The following is a 22072-nucleotide window of genomic DNA, read 5'->3' on the forward strand; positions in this document are numbered from 1 at the left end:
GCCAATGGCCTGGAGAAAAAAATACCTTCACAAAGATGACTCCATAAATCAAGGTTGAAGGATAATATGTTTTAAAACTGGAAAAGATTTGAGGGGAACATAAGAGGTGCCTTCAAATACTTAAAAGGCTGACATGAAGTCTAAGAGAGAGCAGATTTTTTTTAACTCCAGGGGGCCTATCTAAAATCAGAATGGAGGATTTCACTGCATTATACAACTTCTAACAAAAATGATAGAATCAACTCTCTCCATTACAGATGGGGAAGGCAAGGTCCAAAGAGATGCTGGGAGTCGCCTGAAATGACATAGACAGTAGCAAAGCCAAGATTAGAAACCAGTTATCCAGATTCATACTTCATAATCCCGCTGCGCTGAAAGGTTCTGAGCTCCGTATCACTGGCAATGTCCAAAGAACACGTAAGTGACCCAGTGCCACGCTACTGTAGAGTGCATTCTCACATCTGATAGAGACTGGCCCAGTCTCAAAGGTACCCTCCCCCTCTGGGATGCTATTGTATCTCAGTTTTGATCCCAAGGAAAATATCTATATCCACGATCTCCAAACTTGGAGATTGAAAGAATCTTGAAAGAATTTTGAAAGAATTGAAAGAATTTTGAAAAACTGTCTCCTTTCACACCTTTTAAAACCGACACCTAAAACTTCTGCTATATTATAAATATTACCATTTAAAAATAAATTTTTATGCCACTCTTTTAAATAAGTACTCAATGGCTTATAAACACCATAGCAATTTGATATCTACCATCACCTATTTTAAAAACTCATAAGCAAGCTCGTAAGTCAAATCTTATTCCTTTCTCTACTTGAAAATGTATTTCCATTCTACTGTTCCATAGAATTTTATATTAATGTATTTTCATGTTTGAAAGTTTTTAGTCATTAGCTTTTTTCATACTTCTCTGCAATAAAAAGATGTATTTGTAAATTGGCTTTTAATGTTTTTATGTCCCATGACCCTAAGCCTTGTTAGTTAAAAAAATAAAATTCTGGATTGGCTTATTGCAGCTATTAGTATATAAGTAATCAATAAACATACCACAAATAATAATTAAACGCAAAGGTAATTTTTCACTGGTTTTTTTATAGATAGGTGGGATTTATGACGCTTCTTAGACAGTAACATTTTTAAATGGTCCATTTGTTCGATTCTCCTAAGGTTTCTATACGCTGGGAAGGCACCTTAAAAGATTCACGTAGGTGAGAAGCAGGTCCTCTTACAAAGGGGGTGGAGGGCAATCTTGATAGGAAAGGTAGGAAAAGAAAACTGGTGAAGCCTGTCTTCAGGAAACGCAATTTTAGAAAAGGAACAGAAGGAAGCTAAAGATGTGGAAATTGATTTCTCCAAAATGCTCTCTGCTGTCGTATCCCTTGAAAGTTTCTGTGAACCTCAGGGGCAGCTGAGGTTTTAACACTTTGGTTTTAACACTTTGTTAAAACATGAAGGGGTGTATACATAGAACCTGATTAAGAAGTAATCTGGCATTAAAACCTCCAATATTAGGGTGCCAAGGAAAACAGCCAAGAACGTTTCTGATATGGCTTTAACTGCTATATCCAAGGGGGCAAATGACCAAAGAAATACAGAAATCATAATTTAGTATTAGCTTATCTTTAAGAATGCTTCCGTCCAAGAGGACAGATTCAACTCTTGAAGAAAAAAAACTCCTTCATGGTAACAACGGTGACGCCAGTCCCAGGAAGTCAGGCACCACCATGGTTACGCTTTCCTGTCCACATACACACTATGGCTCAATTATATTTTTTCTTTACTCACTTGTTTAAAACATTTAAAAAATAAAATAAAATTCTATCACTACATAAATGGAAAAGTAGTATTACTTGTCATAGGTAATAACCATAAAATACACTAACATTTTCAAAGTTTGTCTGTGTAACACCTAAATTAACCTTGTAAACCGCCAGGCATACTGGACTCTACTGGAACATTGGCCTAGGCTGTTTACCTGTCGCAAAGAACCTGGAGCCTTGCGGTGCTATTGGGTGGAAGGCCCTTGAACACTGGCCCAAGACTTCCATTATGTTCAGATCTACTTCTAAGAGCCCAGTTTATCCTTGATGCCAGGGAAGCAATATTTCTAAAACCATGACCATTCCATAAGCCAGACCTGGAACCCCAGGAAAACCAAGATGGTTCAGGGGACTAAACGTGCGTCTGTTCAACCTTCGTGGGTATCCAAGCCAAGGCAACTACCCTGGTCTTCCTCAAGGTCACACGGTGCTCCAATGTCATTAACAGAATAAAGGAGATAAGTAGGGGGATCGCCAACTCATATACATTTGTAATTCACAGAGCATGTCAACATACCCACTATGGGACAAGAATGTCCCTGGCTAATTTGCAATGCTGGCTAAATGGTGCCTAAACATCATTAACTGTTATCATCTCTGCTCAAAATAAGCAGTTAACAAACTAGGGGAAGATGTACAACATCTCCCAAACACTTTAAAGTAACCAAACACCTTTCTGACTCTCTCCACAAAGCTCCTCCATCATCCCATCGGTATAGATTTTACAACCCTGAGATTCTATTTGTAGAGCTTTCAATGCTGGGAGCTTATACTATGATAAACTCTTTTATTTGTCTTCTGTTATTAAGGTAATATATAATCAAGAGGCTTAATGATGTTTAATCTCTTTGATTCAGCAATTCTACTTCCAGGAATTTATTCTGAGGAAACAAATCAGACCTGCACAGAGATTTGTGTAAAATGATATTCAAAGCAGTGTTCTCTGTAAGAACAAAATATGCCACAACCTAAATATTCAGCAATAAGTGGTACATAACAAAATGAAATGCCATTTTACAAAGAAAACCAAGTGACAGGAACATAGTCACAATATTATACGAAGTGAAAAAGATTCACTCTGGCACATACAGTTTTACCTCAATTTTATTTTTTTAATAAAAATGCATATAAAATACTGGAAGTAAACATACCAAAATATTTCAGTGATAGGAATATGGGCATTTAAAATTTCGTTTGTACTTCTCTATATTTTCCTAAATTTCTAAAAGGAATTAATAACACCTTTATAATTATAACACACACACACACACACACACACACACACACACACACACACACTCTCTCTTACACCTTTTGACTCAGAAATTCTATTCCTAAGACTCTAAGGAAATAGTATAAACTATGGACAAAGATTTATATATAAAATTATATATAAATTATCACATTATTTATAAGAGAAAAATATATACAATTTAAAAATAATTCAACAATCGGAGAATGGTGAAAAAATCATGTTGTAACTTTATAACTTTGTGCAGTTATTAAAATGCTGGCTTTGAAGCATTTTTAAGATAAATTTTGGGCTTCCCTGGTGGTGCAGTGGTTAAGAATCCGTCTGCCAATGCAAGGGACACGGGTTCGAGCCCTGGTCCAGGAAGATCCCACATGCCGTGGAGCAACTAAGCCTGTGTGCCACAACTACTGAGACTGCGCTCTACAGCTCATGAGCCAGAACTACTGAGCCCATGAGCCACAACTACGGAAGCCCGCGTGCCTAGAGCCCGTGCTCCGCAACAAGAGAAGCCACCGCAATGAGAAGCCTGCACACCACAACGAAGAGTAGCCCCCGCTCGCCGCACCTAGAGAAAAGCCCGTGCACAGCTACAAAGACCCAACTCAGCCAAAAATAAAAATAAATAGAATAAATTAATTTATTAAAAAAAAGATAAGTTGTGATGATGTGATGCTGATGACTTACATACCATTAAGTAAAAAAGCAGAACACAACCCTGTGTGATCTTGGCCATATAAAAACAACTTCTGTGGAAAAGATGCTAAAATGTTAACAGTTGTGATTTATGCATGGTGAGATTATGGTGACTGGAAAAAAAAGTTTAAAGAAGAAAATAAAAATTCCATAATGGGCCTATGCTACTTTAAAAATTTGAAAAGTAAGCATAAGAATAATAAAATACATAGTTTGCCAGTGAAAATATGAAATTACTCAAAAAAGGGGAAGGAAAAGAAAATTTTCCTGTAATTACAGCACTCTGATCTAAAACAACTGCTATTAACATTCTGCTGTCTGCCCTTTTGGTCGTGTGTGTGTGTGCGCATGTGTGTGTGAGTTCATGTAAGTGCATGCGAGTGTGTGTGTGTGTGTGTGTGTGTGTGTGCGTGTGAGCCTCTGTAGGCATCTCAGGCTCTGTCCCATGGGGATCAGCGGCTGAGCCTGGGGCTGCCCACACACCTTGGGCTAATGCTCACCTGCGGATAAATTAGAACTGACACATAGGGCTGTGTCTGGAGAAAATGGTTAGGAATTTGGGAAAACCAAGGATGCTCTCAAATCCAGGGTGGACATGTGTTTCAAGTTCTACAAAGTAAAGACAGGAGATGAATTCAAGGTATACTAATTAATTCTGCCTGGCAACCACCTTCAGGTTCAAGTTAGGAGAAAGTCAGACCTAGAGACCAACCCCCCCCCCCCCCCCCCCGGACTGAGGTTTGTGACTTCCCTCTTTGCTCAGGGCAGTTCTCCTTTGGATGAGAGATCTGGAACCTTCCTTCCCATTGGCTCCAGTACAATTACTGGCTGAGTTGCAAGCAGTCGATGTCGCTTCAGCTAAATGCTTGGGTGCCTCTTCTATACAGTTTACCTAAAAGGGGCTTCTGACTGTGTAAGGCAATTAATTCTAGCAGTGAGGGGACTGAGGGAGCTCCCAAACTTCCCTTGAGGTCAAAACAGGCTGGAGAAACTTTTGGCAAATATTAATTTTTTTCTAAGATAGGTCTGTGCAACGAGGGGCCCTCCCCCAGTCAAGGAGTGGGGAGCAGACACAGGAGCTGATTGACTGATCAAGAATCCTCCTGAGCTGGGCTCCGGGACAAGGGAAGGGCAGGTGGCGAGGCGAGAGACAGCCGAGGGGGGCGCAGGGTCTATGAGACTGAAAAGGAACAAAGCCCCGGCAACTCTGGGCCCTGTGTGAATGAGGGCCTGTCTTCATCCTCCGAGGAGTATTTCAGGACTCGGGCCTGACAGATCATTTCAGGACATTCACTAGACACCCAGGAATAGCTCTTGGCTCCAGTCACAAGATTCGCCACCCAAACTCATCCATTTCCCTAATGGTACAATCCTCCTCTCTATCCGACCCGGGAGACTGGGTCACCATAGAGAAAATGCTGATTCTATAAAAACCCGCGCTGTGGGATAGCCGAGGTGGAGGCATAATTCTCAGTTCAGGAAAGGGAGAGAGGAAGTGTCCAATCAATCATACAGCATCCATTAAGCAACTACTCGCAGGACACTGTGCCCGGCATTGTGGGAACAAAGCCGTCTAAGACACAGACCCTGGGCCTGGAGAGGGATGAACACACCACCGCCTGAGAGGCCTCAGGCCTAACACAGGCCCTTTGAGAGAAGGCCAGGTTGTATGGCTCCAGTGTGTGTCACGTTGGCTAGGGGAGCGAAGAAAGCTTGTTCTCTCCCTGGCAGTGCTACAGACTCACTGCTGTGACCACAGTGTGTGTGTTGGGGAGGAACCCCATGGGAATAATTCCAGCCCTCTGCAGGCCCTCACCCAGGGGCATTGCAAAACACTGAACACCATGTTTGTGTCAAGGCCTTGGGCACTGAAGGAAGGTGCTGGATCCCTCATACAAAGGAGACGTGACCTGAAACTGACGTGACCTGGGCACTGACTCAAAAAGAGGCCACACGGGGCTTCCCTGGTGGCGCAGTCGTTGAGAATCCGCCTGCCGATGCAGGGGACACGGGTTCGTGCCCTGGTCCGGGAAGATCCCACATGCCACGGAGCGGCTGGGCCCGTGAGCCATGGCCGCTGAGCCTGCGCGTCCGGAGCCTGTGCTCCGCAACGGGAGAGGCCACAACAGTGAGAGGCCCGCGTACAGCAAAAAAAAAAAAAAAAAAAAAGAGGCAGCACGTTCAGACACAGGCCCAACGCCACCCAAAGACATGAACTCCTTGTGCCTCTGAACCTTGTGGCCCTAACTGCCTGTTTGCCTCATGTTCTTATGAATTGTACCAAGCAGGGAGCAGGGTGGACAGGGTAGGGAGAGGAAAAAGAAAACTCACTGGGATTCCAGGAGCATGTCGTGTCCATGGGGGGACATCTGCTGCCAAGTGCTTTGGAATTTTAGCTTTATGTTTCTTCAGGGACAACTGAGGCTTTTTTAAGTCTGATGTGAAAGATGTTTTCCTGGTGACCATGGGACTTCTGTGCGCCTGCCCAGCTGGGCCTCCAAAACTCTTAAGAACATGTGGGGTACCACAGCTGGGAGTATCCAACGAGACAAGGGCACCAGGAGGAGGAGACAAAGGGAGGTGATGACTTATGCCTGGAGTGGCCTTGTGAGCGGGGGCTTGAGGGAGGCGAATAGAGACAGGCGCAGGAACCCCAGCCCATCATTGATTTCAACACCTGCATTTACACGGGTGGGAGCAAGGAGAGCCAGCCTCGGGGGTCTCATAAAGAAAGGCTCAGCAGAGAGGTGAGTGAAGAGAAAGTGTTTCCGAAGTGCTACCTGACTTTAGAGGTTCAACTGAGACTATTCTTTGAGAGAGGAGTTGCTGCTTCTGATAAAGAGCGAGGAGGGAGAGATAAAGGAGTCGTCTATTGTTGGGCCTTGGAGATGGAAGAAGCAGAGAGCTTCTATCTGGGGAGGAGCTATTCTCAGCCAACACAATGCATTAGACCCGTCCTAATGCAGAGCTAAAAGCGAGGCTCAGACTGCAAGAAGCTAACGGCAGGGCTGTGGCAGGAGAAGGTCACCCACCACTGTCCCTTCTCCCTATCCTATCGAACGCCAGGATATCCCTCCCTCCTGTCGGGAAATGCAGGGGAAGCTCTTAAGGAAGGCCCAGAACACGGGGCACTGTGGTACATGTAGAATTAGCGCCTCTGGCTTACAGCGCATCCTCCCTGGCTCCCCTCATCTGACTGGTGGGTGGCCGTTAAATGGTAGGAGTATGAGACCAAGAACAGCAAGAGGAATACAAAAGGTGACCAGGGAGGGACATGTATGCTGATCAGAGAGGAATTTAAAGGGCCTTGGGAAGGATAAAAGTTATCAGATCTTGGTCCAGTTGCTTTAGATGGGAGAGTCTTAAGTGAAAACTGGGGAGCCATATCTCTGTCTAGAACTTAGCAAGAGGGATAGAACTGCAAAAGCCTCAGCAAACTGTGCTGGGGGAAGCTAGGCAGCACAGCCCTTGTGGTGGCAGCATCAGTGTCCACAGGCAAATGCCCAGGTCCCTTCTCCAGGCCAACTCAGGCCCAGCACGGAAGGAGACCCAGTCAGAGAGGCATTCTGAATTGCCACATTCTTAGAGTCCCTAGAGCTGGGATGCGGGAGCCTGCAAGGCAGCCACTGACCTGCTCCCCTGAATTAGGGAAAGGAAGAAGGCATTAGGCGCAGACGTTCCCGTCCCAGGGGCCAGAGAACAGGAGGCTGACAGATGCAGTGTGGGAAGCGAGCTGCAGCCAGCAGGGGCAGAAATGTCCACATGGAGACCCTCCCACTCAGCCCTGTGAGCTGGCCGCCACTCCCATCCCACCCAACATGTCCTCTACTTTCTAGTAACCATTCACTCACCCACCCCACGGGGTGTCATAATTCATGCCAAGTGAGAGAGCTGACGTGCATTGCACATACTGAATTGACTCTCCAAATAAATGTTAAAGACAAAACAAGGCACCGGCTCTGTGGATTTTTATACATGCTAACTCCCTAAGCACAAGAGACGGGCTTACCCGAATCTTTCAGGGGATAAAAAGACATCTATCTGACCCTGAGGAGGCCCTTTAAAAATTCTAAGGCAGAAGTGAACGTGGGCAGCTTCAGAACCAAGAGACTCAATTTAACTGAAAGCACCACCATCCATTTAGCCCCTGCTCTGTGAAGGCCCAGGGCCAGCAGGCACCTTGGGTTGGGGAGGGCTGCAAGAGGGGTGATGGCTGATGGGCACAAAGAGGGAATAAGTCATCCCCTGCCCTCGGACACACGGGCAGGGAGAAGGTCAGGCAGGACCACGGCAGCATCGTTTAAGCACAAATGCCACAGGTGCTGGAGAAGAAGGAGATCACATCTGGGGCAGAGAAATCAGGAAAGCTTCCTTCTGGGTAGACCTGGAAGGTGGGGGAACAACTGACAAATTCCAGTGTGCCTATTTATTTTATGACCTTGTTTCAAGGTCAAACCACAAGTCTGAGATTCTATTTCAACTGCCAAGTTGGGATTGATGTCTCCTTCCCACTTTTAGTTCCTTGGAAAAGCAGGTCGCAGTAAAAGCCATGTACTATTATTACCCTCAGGAGGAATGCCAAGAACAGAGTTCAAAGATCTCCTGCCCCCAGAGCCAAGCCTAGCCTGAGCATGTACAATGGACAGGCTCCAGCCAAGTGCAGCCCCAGCCAATCCCCAGAGCTCTGGTGGGAATGTGTTTAATTGGATGGCACTGGCTTTGAGTGGGCCCAGAAAATACCGGTCTCATGACAATTGGCAGATGAGTTCGCTGCACAGCGCTGCGCCTGGCTGAAACAGGGGCAAGCCAAGGGGTATCTGAAGGTGCAACAAAATTAGAGGTGGAAGTGTCCTCTCAAAGCCTCTTTCAAGGCCCAGCCCAGTCTGACCTCCTTCTCCCAAGCCTTTAGATTGCCACACATCCCTGGACTGACCGTAGCCTTCATATTGCTCCACCAGATGACCTGTGTTCCAGTTATGTACATGCTAGTTTCCCACGTGAGCCCTGGACCCTTCCTACAATGCCCAGCATAGCATGTTACGTACAGCAAGTGTCCAATAAATACTGCCTGCTTGACGATCACCACCTCTCCCCTTTCTTTTCACCAGGCAACCAGAAGACCTTTCTGAAATCTTGTGACAGAGTGCTTTGAAGTTCTAGGTAAGATATTTTGGAACTGTGCAGTAGTCCCCACTCAGGTAGCAGGGCAGATTTCCTGAGAGGCTGTGAAAACTGGGCCCTAAGTCTAGCACCACAAAGGAAGATTTGAGGGCCCTTTTCTTAGGCAGCATTGAGTTATCTTAGGAACCCAGAGGTGATTTTATTTTCCTCCTGCCGTGGCAGCCCCAATTCAGCTGTCCTCACCCAGCACTGCAGCCCCTTCTAGGGTCATGACCTGTTCTTACCCTCAGATCCAGCGGAATGAGCTGAAGGTCAAGAAAACTGCCCTGTAGGACCTGGTCCTTTATCCTGGAACACGTTCAAAAGGAGAATATCAAAAAGCACACACAGACATACTGATGACTGTGTTTGGAAAGGTTTTGTGATGGAAATCTAAAACCCAGAACTGAAAAAACAAAAAAACCAAAAAACACCTCACCTGTAACCACAAAGAGATTCAGTCTGATTCAGTGGCTTGGAAACTGGTATCCAAAAACACCCCAGCTGGTAGGTCAGGAAACTTCTACCCTCCCACAGGCTGTGGGGCTTTCAATTGTCTCTCTCAGACCCACTCTGAGGGTGGAAGGTACAAAACCAACCAGGAAAGGGTATTTTCCCCCTCCCCCTGAATCCCCTCAGCCTACCTGAATACTTATTTCCAGCCAGCAAAAGGGCCTTGGCCATTTTGACACACAACAAAGGGGCCTTCTCTAACCTCCCAAGTGTGTCTGAGGTGACTCTTGCTGTCACCTGCCAAATTACCTTACCCAACCTTAGCTTTCATCTCAGCTCTCTTTGATCACCCTCCCTCCATCACACCCACCCAGCTTTCTATTTTCTCTTCCTTCACAAAACAAATGCCCCTGGAATGGTTCTAAGGCAGAACAAGTCTAGATTCTAGCCAAGAGCCAACCTCAAGGCACAGACACATGATACATCAGAAGAGCAAGGTTTTGGAGTTCGAGACTCAAGTCATCCACTCAGTCTGAGCCTGTTTCCTCATCTGTGAAACAGAACAAAAATTCCCATCTCAGTGCCCACGGTCAAGAGTGAATGAGTAACATTTGTAAAGTGCATGGCCCATAGCCACATTCAGTTAATATCTGCTGAATGAGCCCATCACACTTCATTCATCTTCCCCAGCCAGCCATCCTACACAATTTCCCTAGCTCCGAGATCTTCCCTTAAGAACAGACTCTTTCCTCCCCTGAAGGTAATAACGTAGGCACTCTTCTTGGAAATCTGAAAACAGTTCACTGCTTCGGCGCTATCTGGAGGTCTCTGCAGCGGGCTGTGGGCAGTGGAAAGTGAATGGCAGGCCAGAATCTGAATGGGCTGAGAATCTGAAGGTGTTACTTAGACCACTTTTTTGGTCCTTATATACTCTGGATCCACCACACAGCATAATCTCTACGCTGGCTCCTGGCAATAACATCCCTGAGACAGCTACCCTTCTGGGAAAGGTCTCTTCAACTCTAAGTAGTTTGAACATTAACCCTGTTGGAATCAGTTGGTCAACCATCAACCAGAGGAAGAAAGCAGCATTTGACACAGCAATGCCTCCACCAGACTACCCTTCCCCATAAGCTGCCCCTCACAGCAATGTTGCTACTGCCCAAGGCTTGGGTGGGGAGGGAAGTTCTGATCTGAACTGACTGCACATTATCACTTCCCCCTTTGCCACCACGAAGAGGAGAGTCCACAGCAGCCAGGATGACTAATTAATAACATCAGCTCATGCTTCCTGAACGCTTACTGCCTCCCAGGTACTGTGAATGCCTTATCCATGTCATCTCATCATGTTGAATCCTCACCACAATTCTGTGAAGTAAGGACTCTTGTTGCCCCATTTTACAGATTAAGAAACCGAGGCTTACTGGCATTAGGGGACTTTCTCAAGGGCGCATAGCTCTTACAAACAGCACTGGGATACAGAACCAAGTCTGCCTCCAGCCCCAGCAAAAGACACTAGGCTCTAAGGAACCAGAAGGAAGCCAGTACTGAACTTACCTGATAGGAAAGGCCATCCTTTCGGGGGCTGAGGCCTATTTCCTCCATGGATGGGGTGTTCATCATCACCTCAGTCATCTCGGCTGATCTCAGATAGTCAGGGCTGCCAAGAAACCCAGAGCAAAAGTCAACAAACACACGCACTTTCACATGCCTACTCTCAGTGCCTTCTGCTGTTAAATTAGAGGACTGCCTGGAAGCAGGATGAGAGGTGTTCAAAACAGAACTCGCTGAAAAACGAGCTCATGCCCCGAGGAAGCACCTTACAAGCCTAGAGCATCAGAGCTCTCAACCTCCACCAACAAAGCTCATTGTCTGAAAACCGCTCTGGCAAACCTCCTCTTGCCTCCTCTCCTGTACTAGTCCCTACTGGCACAGAGCGACTCTGGATTTTCTTTTAAGTGACAGAACTAGAAAAAAAAAAAAAAACAGTAAGTAGCTGAGGCCGTCTATCTATATTAAAACCAATTCAACCCGTCTCTAGGGGAACTGAATATTATCATTACATAATGATAACAGGTCAACCTCAGAGAAACCAAGTTCGATAATGCTGCCTTCCTAAATTTCTCTCTGTGTCTCTGGTGTTCCTTTTTGCAAAATGTCCCACTTAAAGCCCCAAAGGGTCAGCTTTCTGAAAGCTTCACATCTGCCATCCAACCTCCTTCTCTAGCCCCAGCCACAGCAGCTGCAAGCTCACAGCTTGAAAAACATCCCCTGGATTAAAAGCCTTAAGGATGCCCGGACTCTGACTGCAAAGGAAATTTCCAGAGGGGCCAAGCTGGCCCACCAATGGCTGACATGTGAAAGTGCTTTGTACTCTGTAAGCAGGATACAAATGTTCCATTATCCTCACACAAGCCATGGGCACGTACAGGGTCCCGAATGTGTAATGCCAAATAGCACATACCAAAGTCAGTGTACTCCCTACCCAACAGGCAATATTTTCACCATCATGCCTTTACACATGGTTAAAAAAAAAAAAAAATGTAGGGTAGGCCTTAGAAAGACTGTATCTAAGGAAACAGGGGTACCAAACTCTTCTTCATTTTACAGCTACTACATAGAGTAGAAATGGCACAGGAGTTGGAAACAGAAGCAATAGGTTCTGGTCCAAGCTATGCCACTCAAGTGCTGTGTGATCTTGAACAGGTCGTATAACCTCTCTGAGCTGCAGATGCGCTGTTAGTCTGTTACCATGATGCTAATAATGCATATCTCACAGCTATGGTAAAGGACTAATCTCTGGGGGGGAAAGCATTGCAAACTATGAAATGCCAATCAACTGTAAAATAATACCAAACCTTAATCTCTCAGGGGACAATAACCCTGATGAGTCTGAACACCATTTTGGCAAGTTTTGAGTGGCCAGGGGCACACAGCCTCCACTGCCTTCCAAGTCTCACCCGTATGGTACCTGGAGGTGGGAGGGAAGGAGAGCTCAGAGGAGAGAGGTACGCAAGCCTCCGGGGTGAGGAAATTTTTACTTTGTTTTGAGAGTTCAGTCTCCTCTCTAAACAGAGACGGGCTGGATTGGGGGAGGGGAGACTAAAAGAAGATGCTAGGCTTCCGGGCAAGTTTAGGGTCAGGAGCTAGGACTCCAAAGTCAGTTTCCCCCTGGGTTACGGAGAGGCTACTGCCCACCCGCAACGTAACGGGCCAGAAGAGCGCCCACCGGGCTCTCGCCAGGCTCTTAGCCTGGTGTCCGGGCGTTCGCTCCTCGCTCCCGGCTGTGGCGCGGGGCCGAAAAGTTGAAGCAAGAAGCATGAACTTTCCGGTATCTGAGCTGAGCAGGACTGCGCGGACATGGAGCCTGCGGGGCCGGGCTCTCCACGCCCGCACCTGGAAGCGAGCTCCAGGCCGCCAGCGCTCGCCCCCCGACAGCTCTTCCTCTTCCCCAGAGCAGGAAGGAAGCAGCAGACGGTGCGCAAGTCCCAGCGGCCGTGGGCCTCGCTCTTCAACGAGGCGGGCGCCCGGGGCGCATCCCTCCCAGCCCCGATACCCGGTCGGGTGCAACCTCCGCCTCCCCCCACCCGGCCCGGGCTCCTTCCCGGCGGGCCCGGTGAGGGCGGCTCCTCCCCAACCCGGGCCCCCATCAAGGCGCGTCGGGTTTAGGGTCTATGGAGAGAAAAGGGATCGAGAGGGTGCAGCGAGGAACTGTGCTGCTGCCTGTGGCTTCAGTCGGGTTACGTGTGGGGAGAGCGTTTTCCCTCACCCCTCGGAGCTCTGCAAAAGCCGCCGCTGCACCAGCTCAGCCCCGCTGCCGCCGGCCTCGACGCCAAGACTTGCATGCAAACAAAAAGGAAAAGGGGAGGGGCCCGGGGAGAGCAGGAGCCCCTACGCCAGGCAGGGCGCGCGCCTCCCGCAGCCCTCCGCGAAGGGGCTTTTATTAGCCGGGTTCAGCCGTGACCCCTGGTTCTCCCCCGACCCCACTACGGCCGTACGCACACCCTCCCAGCCGTAACTTAAGTGAGAGCTTCGAGTTCACTTCCTTTGTCTGGATGCTCTCAGCGCCACCTCCCCACCCCCACCTTTGCAACCTTGACGTTGACTCCCACTGCCCTCGCACAGAGCAGGCACGAGCAGGCGCCCGGGCCCCGCAGCCACGGCCGCGAGACGGATGCCCGCCGAGGGCGCAGGATACTCACCAGTGAATGGGGAAATATACAGACATGAAGTCCTAGGGGAGCCTGACCCACGCCCTTGTGATTTAAACACGGTCACTGCGTCTCGGGTAAGGATGTCACGGGCGCAGACAGGCGCGGCAGGCTGCCGAGTGTGGGCACTGGTTGTTCGCCGGTCCGCCTCCCGGAGACAGCCCCACTGCCAGCAGCGTCGGCAAAGCAGACGGAGCTCTCGGCTCTCCACCGAGCTCGCGGCCCCACAAAGAGCCCAGGAAGCCGTATTTATAGGGGCGGGGGCGGGGCTCGGCTCCGGGAGGCCCCGCCCCCCCTCGCCCACTCCTGGAATAACGTCACCAAAATCATGAATGGCTTCGGCGCTCGCAGCTCCCGCTGGCGGCGGCTCGGGGGCGCGCTCGGCTCTGCTCCCCGAGGGCAGTGGTTTGCTGCAGCTTCTAGCCCGGCCCCCACCCCACGACTCACACACTCAAACACGCGCGTGGCCACGCGCGCGCGCACACACACGCACGCAAGGGGACCGGAGTTCAATGTCAACGCTACTTCAGACCTACAATCCCGCGGGCGTTGGCGCCCCGCGCCCCTCTCCCTGCACACACCTCTGGGGCCGGGTGGGGGGGTACTTGGGGGCAGAGGACCGTGGTGTGAGGAGGGCGCCGGGGCCCGCTCCGGACGTGCCCGCTCGGCGCGGGGGCGGGCGCCATCCCTCAACCAGTGCCCTCTTTTGTACCCACTCGCCGTCCCCGGCCCACACCTCGGGATCCCTCTTCAGCGTACATCCCCCAAACTAGGCCTTCCCCTGACATCCTCGCCCGTGGCACCTGGATTGCTGCGCCCGAGACGCGTCTCTTCTATCCCTGGGAAGATGCGTGCAAATGAGAGCACAGCTAAAAAAGAGGCAGTGGGAAGGTGGGAGGGGACGCGGAGCTGCGGGACCGAGTGCCCGCGGCGGTCACGTTAGCTTGCAAGGGACTGGTCTGCAGCCCTGAGAGCCGTGGAGGGTGCGCGAAAGGATGTGGTGTCGTCGTAGGGTTTTTCCATTGGACACATACACACCCGAGCCGTGGCGGGGGAACGGGGGTGCTGGAGGACGCCGCACAAGCACATCCCACCAGCCTTGGCTCCCAGATCTCCTCCAAGAAGAAGAAACAAAGAGCTTCAGCCGAACCCCTCCCACACTGCCCGGGAATTGCAACGCCGGGAGTCCCTCCGTGCGGTCAGGCTGCGCAGCCCCCAGAGCAGGGATGGGAGTCTGCCCCTCTGTGGCTGGAGTGCGTTGCTTCACACCTCTGCCACAGAGACTCCTGTAAAATGGCTTTATAACCCTGACTTAAGTGTGTACTGGGGACAGAGGAAGTCTATGTGTGTGTGGAGGGGGGAGGAGGGGTGACAGGGGGAGGACGGTATCCAAAACTAGGCAAAATGAAGTGTGCACTGAAGTCAGCTCTTTGAAAGATAGTGAATGTATTGAATCCATATATATGCGCTTAAAAGTAGAAACATCAGGTTTATCTCAGGTAAAGGAGGATAGGATTAATGGTGAGGGTTTAACAGTGGCAGGGCCATGAGGAGGCACTCATAATTTGATCAGCCCTCTCAAGCCAACCCAAATAAAAATAATCGCTAAGAATTGACAAGAATAATTAAATTAAAACTAACTTTGCTATTTTTAGTCATTCATATATACAACCTGAATAAAAACAGTGAACTTCCAATGAAAATGCAGCTTCAAGATCAGCCCCCTAGGGACTTCCCCGGTGGCGCAGTGGTTAAGAATCCACCTGCCAATGCAGGGGACACCGGTTCAAGCCCTGATCCGGGAAGATCCCACATGCCGCGGAGCAGCTAAGCCTGTGTGCCACAACTGCTGAGCCTGAGTTCTAGAGCCCGTGCTCCGCAACAAGAGAAGCTACCGCAATGAGAAGCCCGCGCACCACAACGAAGAGTAGCCCCCACTCGCCACAGCTAGAAAAAGCCTGAGTGCAGCAACAAAGACCCAACGCAGCCAAAAAATAAAATAAAATAAAATAAAATAAAAAAGATCAGCCCCCTAGTTGCTCCCTCCAACCAGAGAAATTCAGGAGCTTCTCGTCACCCCCATCTCCACTCCCTCCCCACAAGATAAATCAGAAATTGATTTGTGCTTCTAAGTACCACCTCCATTCTGCTCCTCTGGAGGTACTGTCCTGATGGAGGGCGATGATGCTTCTGTGGACAGGTGCCATGGTGGGGTGGGGATTCCAGGTGTGAGGTTACTGCCGCCAGGGGACTCTGTTTGTGCCTTGGGTGTAGGGTGGGGAAGCTTCTCAAAGGGTGGGTGTGACATGTCATCTACTCCACCAAAGGAGAAGCCAGTGCTTGGAGAACTGGTTTCCAGGCTGGACTTTCTGGGGCACTTAGAGGAGAATGCCTGAGCTAGAGCCTGGGTGAGCAGAACTGATGCCTTCTGCCATCTCTCCCCAGTAGCAACCCGTGGCAAGGCCTGGCATGAAAGACTGTCTCACCACTTTTACACCAACAGCCGTGCATTACATCTTTGTGATTATTGCTTTGTGAAACTTTCAAAACTCAGAAAGCTACCCACACACACACACCCCTTAGTGTCAAAATGGCCTCATTTTTGAGAAGAGGATGGGAAGTAAGGCCTCCATCAGCAGATATCTGGCCTATCGGGCCTCTGGAAAAATTTCCTACGTTGGAGAACACTGAGGTAATTATCTTATGCTCCTCTTGGGGAAAATTTGTATTAATGCCAATTTTAGCTAAATTTCACCTCCGTCAGTAGGATGCAGTTGAAAGTAAGCCTTGAGTTGGGACCCCAAATCTATAGTTTCTGTTTCCCCTCTGGGTCCCCATGACACATTCATTCATTTGAAAACATGGGAAGCATAGGGCTAAACTTTTATACAACTATAACAAATATAACATTTCTCAATCCGAATACTCTCTATAGCACCTGGCAGGTTTTCAAAACATTTCCATGATCTCAACTTTCAAAAGAATGTAGAAAGATTACCATAGCACAACTTTACAAATATGCCAACAGAAGCTGAAATAAATGAAGGGGGTTTCCAAGGATCATACCGCCACTCTACTACATTGCTGTGGGGCACTGTGTTTCCTTCATCTCTCTAAAGACACAGGTTATTTTAACCTGCAGACTGACCATTTCTTCCCGATACCCCATGAGATAGGTTTCTATCTCTGCTTTCTTTGAATAAATGAAGAAACAGAAACACAAACGAATGAAGTTGCACTGAGCTGCAGAAACTTAGAGCTGAAAGAGACTTTCCAAATCACCGAGTCCAGTCTCCTCATTTTACAGGTGAGAAGACATCGAAGATTAAGTGGCATGTTCAAGGTCGCCAGGCTATTAAGTGGTATTGATGGAACCTGAACGCAGGCCTTCAAACTGCTGGTCAAATGTTCTTTCCACGACAACCCCACGCCTTGCATTGCACTTGCCAGGAAGTCAGCAACAGAAGTCAAACACACGACCCGGTCTCTTGAAACCCCCTGAGTCCACCACCACCATTTATTGAGCATTTACTATGTGCAGACCAGGGAACTAAATACGTTTCCGTAGTCCCTTCTCCTACCTTTGTCCCCAGGAACTAGAAAGTTGAATTGCAATTCTGCTTCGATAAAAATCCAAGTGTAATGAGAACTTTACAACTTGAAAAATCCAAGTTGTAATGCTTTCCAACATTACATAAATCCAGTTTCCCAGCTCCTTCTCACTCTCACCTAAAATAAGAGTTAAAAAAAAGAATAAAGGTACTGAGCTTTATATCTCAGACACCACTATGCCATGTATGCAGGACACGTCTCTAATTACTCATTGAGTAAAAAAGTCTCCATCCACATTCATTTAGCAACATATTCCCACACTTTATGTCCCTTCTGCCTTTGCAAAAAGGCAGTATTGCTCGCAATTTGCCTAGTAGTGGTGAAGCTGGTTCTTGGGTCAGCTAGAAGGGACTTCACAAAGTAAGTTTGTTGAGATACATTCACATCTGTTAGAACACTTATGCCTCACAAACAACTTTAAGACAGAGGCACTATTGCCCCATTTTAGAGCTGGAAAAAGAGGTTCTGAGAGGTTAAGTAACGTGACTCTCAAATGGCTCAACTAAAATTTGACTCTGGGGCTTGTTGGTTCTAAAGCCTATATTTTCCCCACAATGCGACATTTATCCTCCCCTCTGTGGCTTTGTTTGTTTTAACAGCTAATCTATAAACTGAATACACAGGTGTTGATTCCAATAGCAAAGATCAGGACTACTTTGTGACCATCCAGTGGGGTAGTAGGGCTGGCAGAATAAAATTTCCCACCCTGGGAATCTAGGAATTTCTCAAACTATCAGTCAAAGGCTTGGGGTTAAAAAAAAAAAAAAAAGTGAGTGGGAGAAAGGGAGTTTCTAGCCAATTTTTCAGTGAAATTCATTTGAGTATATAAGAAATCTGAAAGGCAAGAATGTGTGTGGGTTGATGTGAGGATGAAATGAGATAATGTTATGAAAACACTTGGTAAGTTGGAAAGCACTGAGCAGATGCACGGCTTGTTTTTAAGATGTGGAGGGGGAGGAAAGAAGGGGTTCGGCAGACATGATTGCATCTGCTTCAGTTTTTCACTTATTTCAACCACAGACTGCCCCATTTTCCCCTGGAGCCCCTTGACTGAAGTTTCCAGCTTTTGTGGGGCAGACATCAGAGGCAAGCAGTGAAGCTCTGCCTGGTGGGCACTGCTGTGGTGCCAGAGTCCTAGCAGCTCCCCTCACACCCCATGGAGTTTTCGGTGCCTCCCAGCAAGCGTTCAGCTGGGTTCTGGGCACACGATGAATGAGCGGGCCTGAGAGTGTGGGCACGCTCTCCCACCTCGGCCGTTAAGGAATTAGCAGTCCATGACACAGAGCAACCCAAACCCACCAGACAGAATCCTCTAGCCTTCCACTGACTTTGCTCTAAGTCCTCAGCAAGTTGTGTAAACTCTCTGTCTCAGACTCCTAAAGCAATAAGGCAGGCAATAGCGTCTCTTTTTAGCTCTCAGGGCACTAATAAGGCTGAGAGAAGTTGCTTTAATAAATGCTCAAGGGCGAGCATCCTATCATCAGAGCCCTGCAGCCCAGTATGAAGCCCGTGGATGCTCTTGCCCTGTGCATCTCACTAGGAGCCTCCACCGTTCTACCCAGAACGTTCTCACCCCCAAAAGAAGCCTGGGATCTGGCAGCCCATGAACTCTTGCCTTCCCAAATATCAAAGAGATTTCAGCCCTGGCTTATTCTTTATTTCTATCAAGGGGGCTTTGAACCAAAGGGATTTTTTCAGAGAAAGAAAACTCTATGGAATCTTTAGGGTCCAGGCTCTTAAAAGAAAACACTAAAATTGGAACCAGTTCAAGGCTCTCGTGTCCAATTAAGGAAATACTCACATTCCTGTCCTGGCTCTGGCCCTAGCGTGCTTTCTCTCTTTCCACATCTACACAGGAATGTACTTTAACAGCCAGAAAAGAGGTTACTATCACCAGGACACAGATCATATAGCAGAGGGCTCCTCGGGGTGGACTCCAGCAGGCTGATACCTTCCTCGAATTAGACAAAGAGCACAGACCACAGAACAATCCAAATTCCCTTCATACCACCCTATCCCCCGCCATTTCACCCACACCTCTGGACCAGAGAAACTCCATGGCTCCTGGGGGGTTAGGAAAAAAGAGAAAAACACTTACAATAGTTTCTTGTGAAGAAAAGCACTTTCAGTTTTCTTTTCAAATATACAGGATGTCAGCTAGCTTCCTCCAGGGCCAGCTGTGTCCCTCTTGATTTCACACCCACTGTTCCTCCTTGGAGGAACAAGCAGTGAATTATGCACGCTGAGCAGCTCCTTCTGAAGGCCTCTGCCAACTCTGTAACCCAAGCTAACACCAGCTCACTGGAGTCCCCCGTGTACTTCACACCCACATGGTGCCCAGCCTTGGGATCAGATAGCTGGGTCCATATTACACCTTCCTGACCTTTCAACAACAATTCTACCAACAGGTAGAATTAAGGAGGTATTAAGCACCTACTACATGCCAGATGGTGGAGTTCCAAGGAATTATTTTAGGAGGTCTTTAGTTCTCTCCCATCTCCATCACCCCCAAAACCATCTCAAATAGACACACACACTATGTGATAATAGGGGGTCTGATGGGCCAACACAGCTCTAAGACGAATCACTAAATTGTTTTAGCGATCCCCTAAATAATTGTAAAGCCGAATAAAAACAGCACGTGTGCTATGTAAGTACCGTTTGCATATAAAAACCCGAGCCTCTGTGATTTGATTGAAATAAAACTAAATGTGTTGTCCTCCTCCAAAAAACAAAACAAAACAAAAACAAAAAAGCCCTAGCCTCTACCCTTCCTACCAGATTTTCCATCCCTGAGTTCCCTTTATAAAGAAATCAGGGGTTGCCTCTGGTGCTTGGCATGGTGTCCGTCACTGGGGAGATTGGGAGATGCCAGCCCCTCTAGGACCATCTGACAGCTGTTGTGATAGAGATGTGAGCATGGGGGGTGTCGTGATTACTCTTGTCCTGGGGAGAAGGGTGCTGACTACCAGAATATAAATTCTACAAGGGCAAGGATTGAGTCTGTTTTGTTTACTGCTGTACCTTTACCACCTGGAAGGGTGCCTGGCACATGGTAGGCACTCAAGAAATAGTTGTTGAATAAATAAATGGTATCAGGAGAAGCGAAAGGGAAAGGATGCTACTGAGCTGGCCTCAAAGGATGGGTAAAAGCCAGAGAAAGGCGATGCTAGCAACAAGAACAGCATAAGCAAAGACCCAGGGGTGAGAAAGTGCCAGGGTGTGTTGGGAACCAGGAGTGAGCAAAAGAATCTAGAGCTTGTGGGGGGGGGGGGACACTGGAGGCCCCTAGGCTCCAAGTCTGCATGTGAAATGCAATACTTATTTGTTAGGAAAGGGCCTTGTGCTCAGCCGCATGGGCTGTGCACCAAATTTCTGGCAGGAAAAATGTCTGGAACTTCTGTTAGCCAAACCAGTCCAGTTTTCCTCACCTCTACATTATTTGAGTTAACATCAGCATTTCTCCTCCAGTTGGGTGGGGCCTAAGCAGAAGTGTTAAGTAGGTCAGATTGAATTTATGTGAATCGTGTCTTCTGAGACTTCCCCTTTCCATCTCCTCTTGTTTCACACCTTTTTTCTGACCCGCCTCAGGCACCCACTGATCTCAAGAAACCCATGCTCCCTCCTACATATTGGCCTTCCAAACTCCAAAGCCATCTTTTTTTCTTTTCCAAAGAAAAGTCCACTCTTCAACGCCCTAATGTCAGGCAGCTGCCAAGCAAGTGAACTTGATCTGCCAAATTCACACTATTGTGAGAATGACATGCTCACAGTACCTCCAGGGTCTCCAACTAATAGTGCCATTTCAGGCAGGCTGAGTGGGTGAGAGGGAAGATCTCTGTGGTCCCGGAGCCTGGAGTATGGTTGATGGTTGGAGGCTGAGGGGAAACCATGCCCTGAGAGGACAGAGAAGGAAGTGAACCCCTCAGAAGGGCTCGTGGGTGCAACCATGGGCACAATAGAAAATGACTTTCCTAGTCGGTCACAGCCCTTCTGGAGGGATCTGATGGGAATCTTTGACCCCAGCTCGAATCTGACGACAGCATTGGAGCAGATTAACGCCAGTGATCAATGGGGAGGGGTATAAAAAGTCTGGGCAGATCATTTTCTTCCTTCCTTTGTACTAAGAAGGGACGGAGTTTTAGACCAAAGGATACTTCTCCAAGTGGACCCCAGGCACCCAGCACCCTTGCCCAGGCCAGGCCAAGCAGTCCACGTGTGCACCAGGAGAGGTGGCCTTGACATCACTGCTGAAGTCCTGCACCAGTGTGAGCAAAGCTGATGACAGGTCGTGATGGCGAGGAAGGCCAAATGCCCTTTCACATGCTTGATGAGGCCCTGGGGCGTCAGAGGCTTCCATGAAGGGTTTCTAAGCCTTGCGAGTGGACGGCGTGGCACATGGGCTCGGGCAGAGCCGGGGACAGTACTGCTCACCAGCTACTGAGGACAGTGGGGCAGCTGGCCCCCACGTCCTCCACCCCTGACCCTGACATCAAAGCCTGAACTGCAGGACCCTTGCCTTGCATCTCCACCTGCCTTCTGAGAGAGCACCTGGCTGTCTCCTTCCTCATCACCCTGGCATCCTCTTTTTTTTTTTTTTGCGGTACGCGGGCCTCTCACTGTTGTGGCCTCTCCCGTTGCAGAGCACAGGCTCCGGACGCGCAGGCTCAGCGGCCACGGCTCACGGGCCCAGCCGCTCCGCGGCATGTGGGATCTTCCCGGACCGGGGCACGAACCCGCGTCCCCTGCATCGGCAGGCGGACTCTCAACCACTGCGCCACCAGGGAAGCCCTGGCATCCTCTTAAGAAAGGAAAATCAGGGCTTCCCTGGTGGCGCAATGGTTAAGAATCCACCTG

General features: G+C 48.5%; 1 protein-coding gene across 2 annotated transcripts in view; it reads right to left on the minus strand.

Moving 5' to 3' along the window:
- The window catches only part of LBH (LBH regulator of Wnt signaling pathway), a 56193-nt gene that overhangs the window by 11844 nt on the left and 22277 nt on the right, over window positions 1-22072 (minus strand). Inside the window, exons 1-2 of one of the 2 annotated variants that reach the window (XM_027113472.1) lie at window positions 13595-13822; window positions 10950-11052 (exon numbers count right to left, since the gene is read on the minus strand). In XM_027113472.1, coding sequence (XP_026969273.1) covers window positions 10950-11052; window positions 13595-13620 — 129 coding nt within the window. In that variant the 5' untranslated portion in view covers window positions 13621-13822. Of the gene's footprint in view, window positions 1-10949; window positions 11053-13594; window positions 13823-22072 lie in introns of those variants that run through there. The other variant, XM_027113471.1, reaches the window with a different exon arrangement.

The sequence above is a fragment of the Aethalodelphis obliquidens genome, unplaced genomic scaffold (genome assembly GCF_003676395.1).
Source record: "Aethalodelphis obliquidens isolate GAN/ISIS:26980383/991018 unplaced genomic scaffold, ASM367639v1 scaffold12, whole genome shotgun sequence".
Lineage (NCBI taxonomy): Eukaryota > Metazoa > Chordata > Mammalia > Artiodactyla > Delphinidae > Aethalodelphis > Aethalodelphis obliquidens.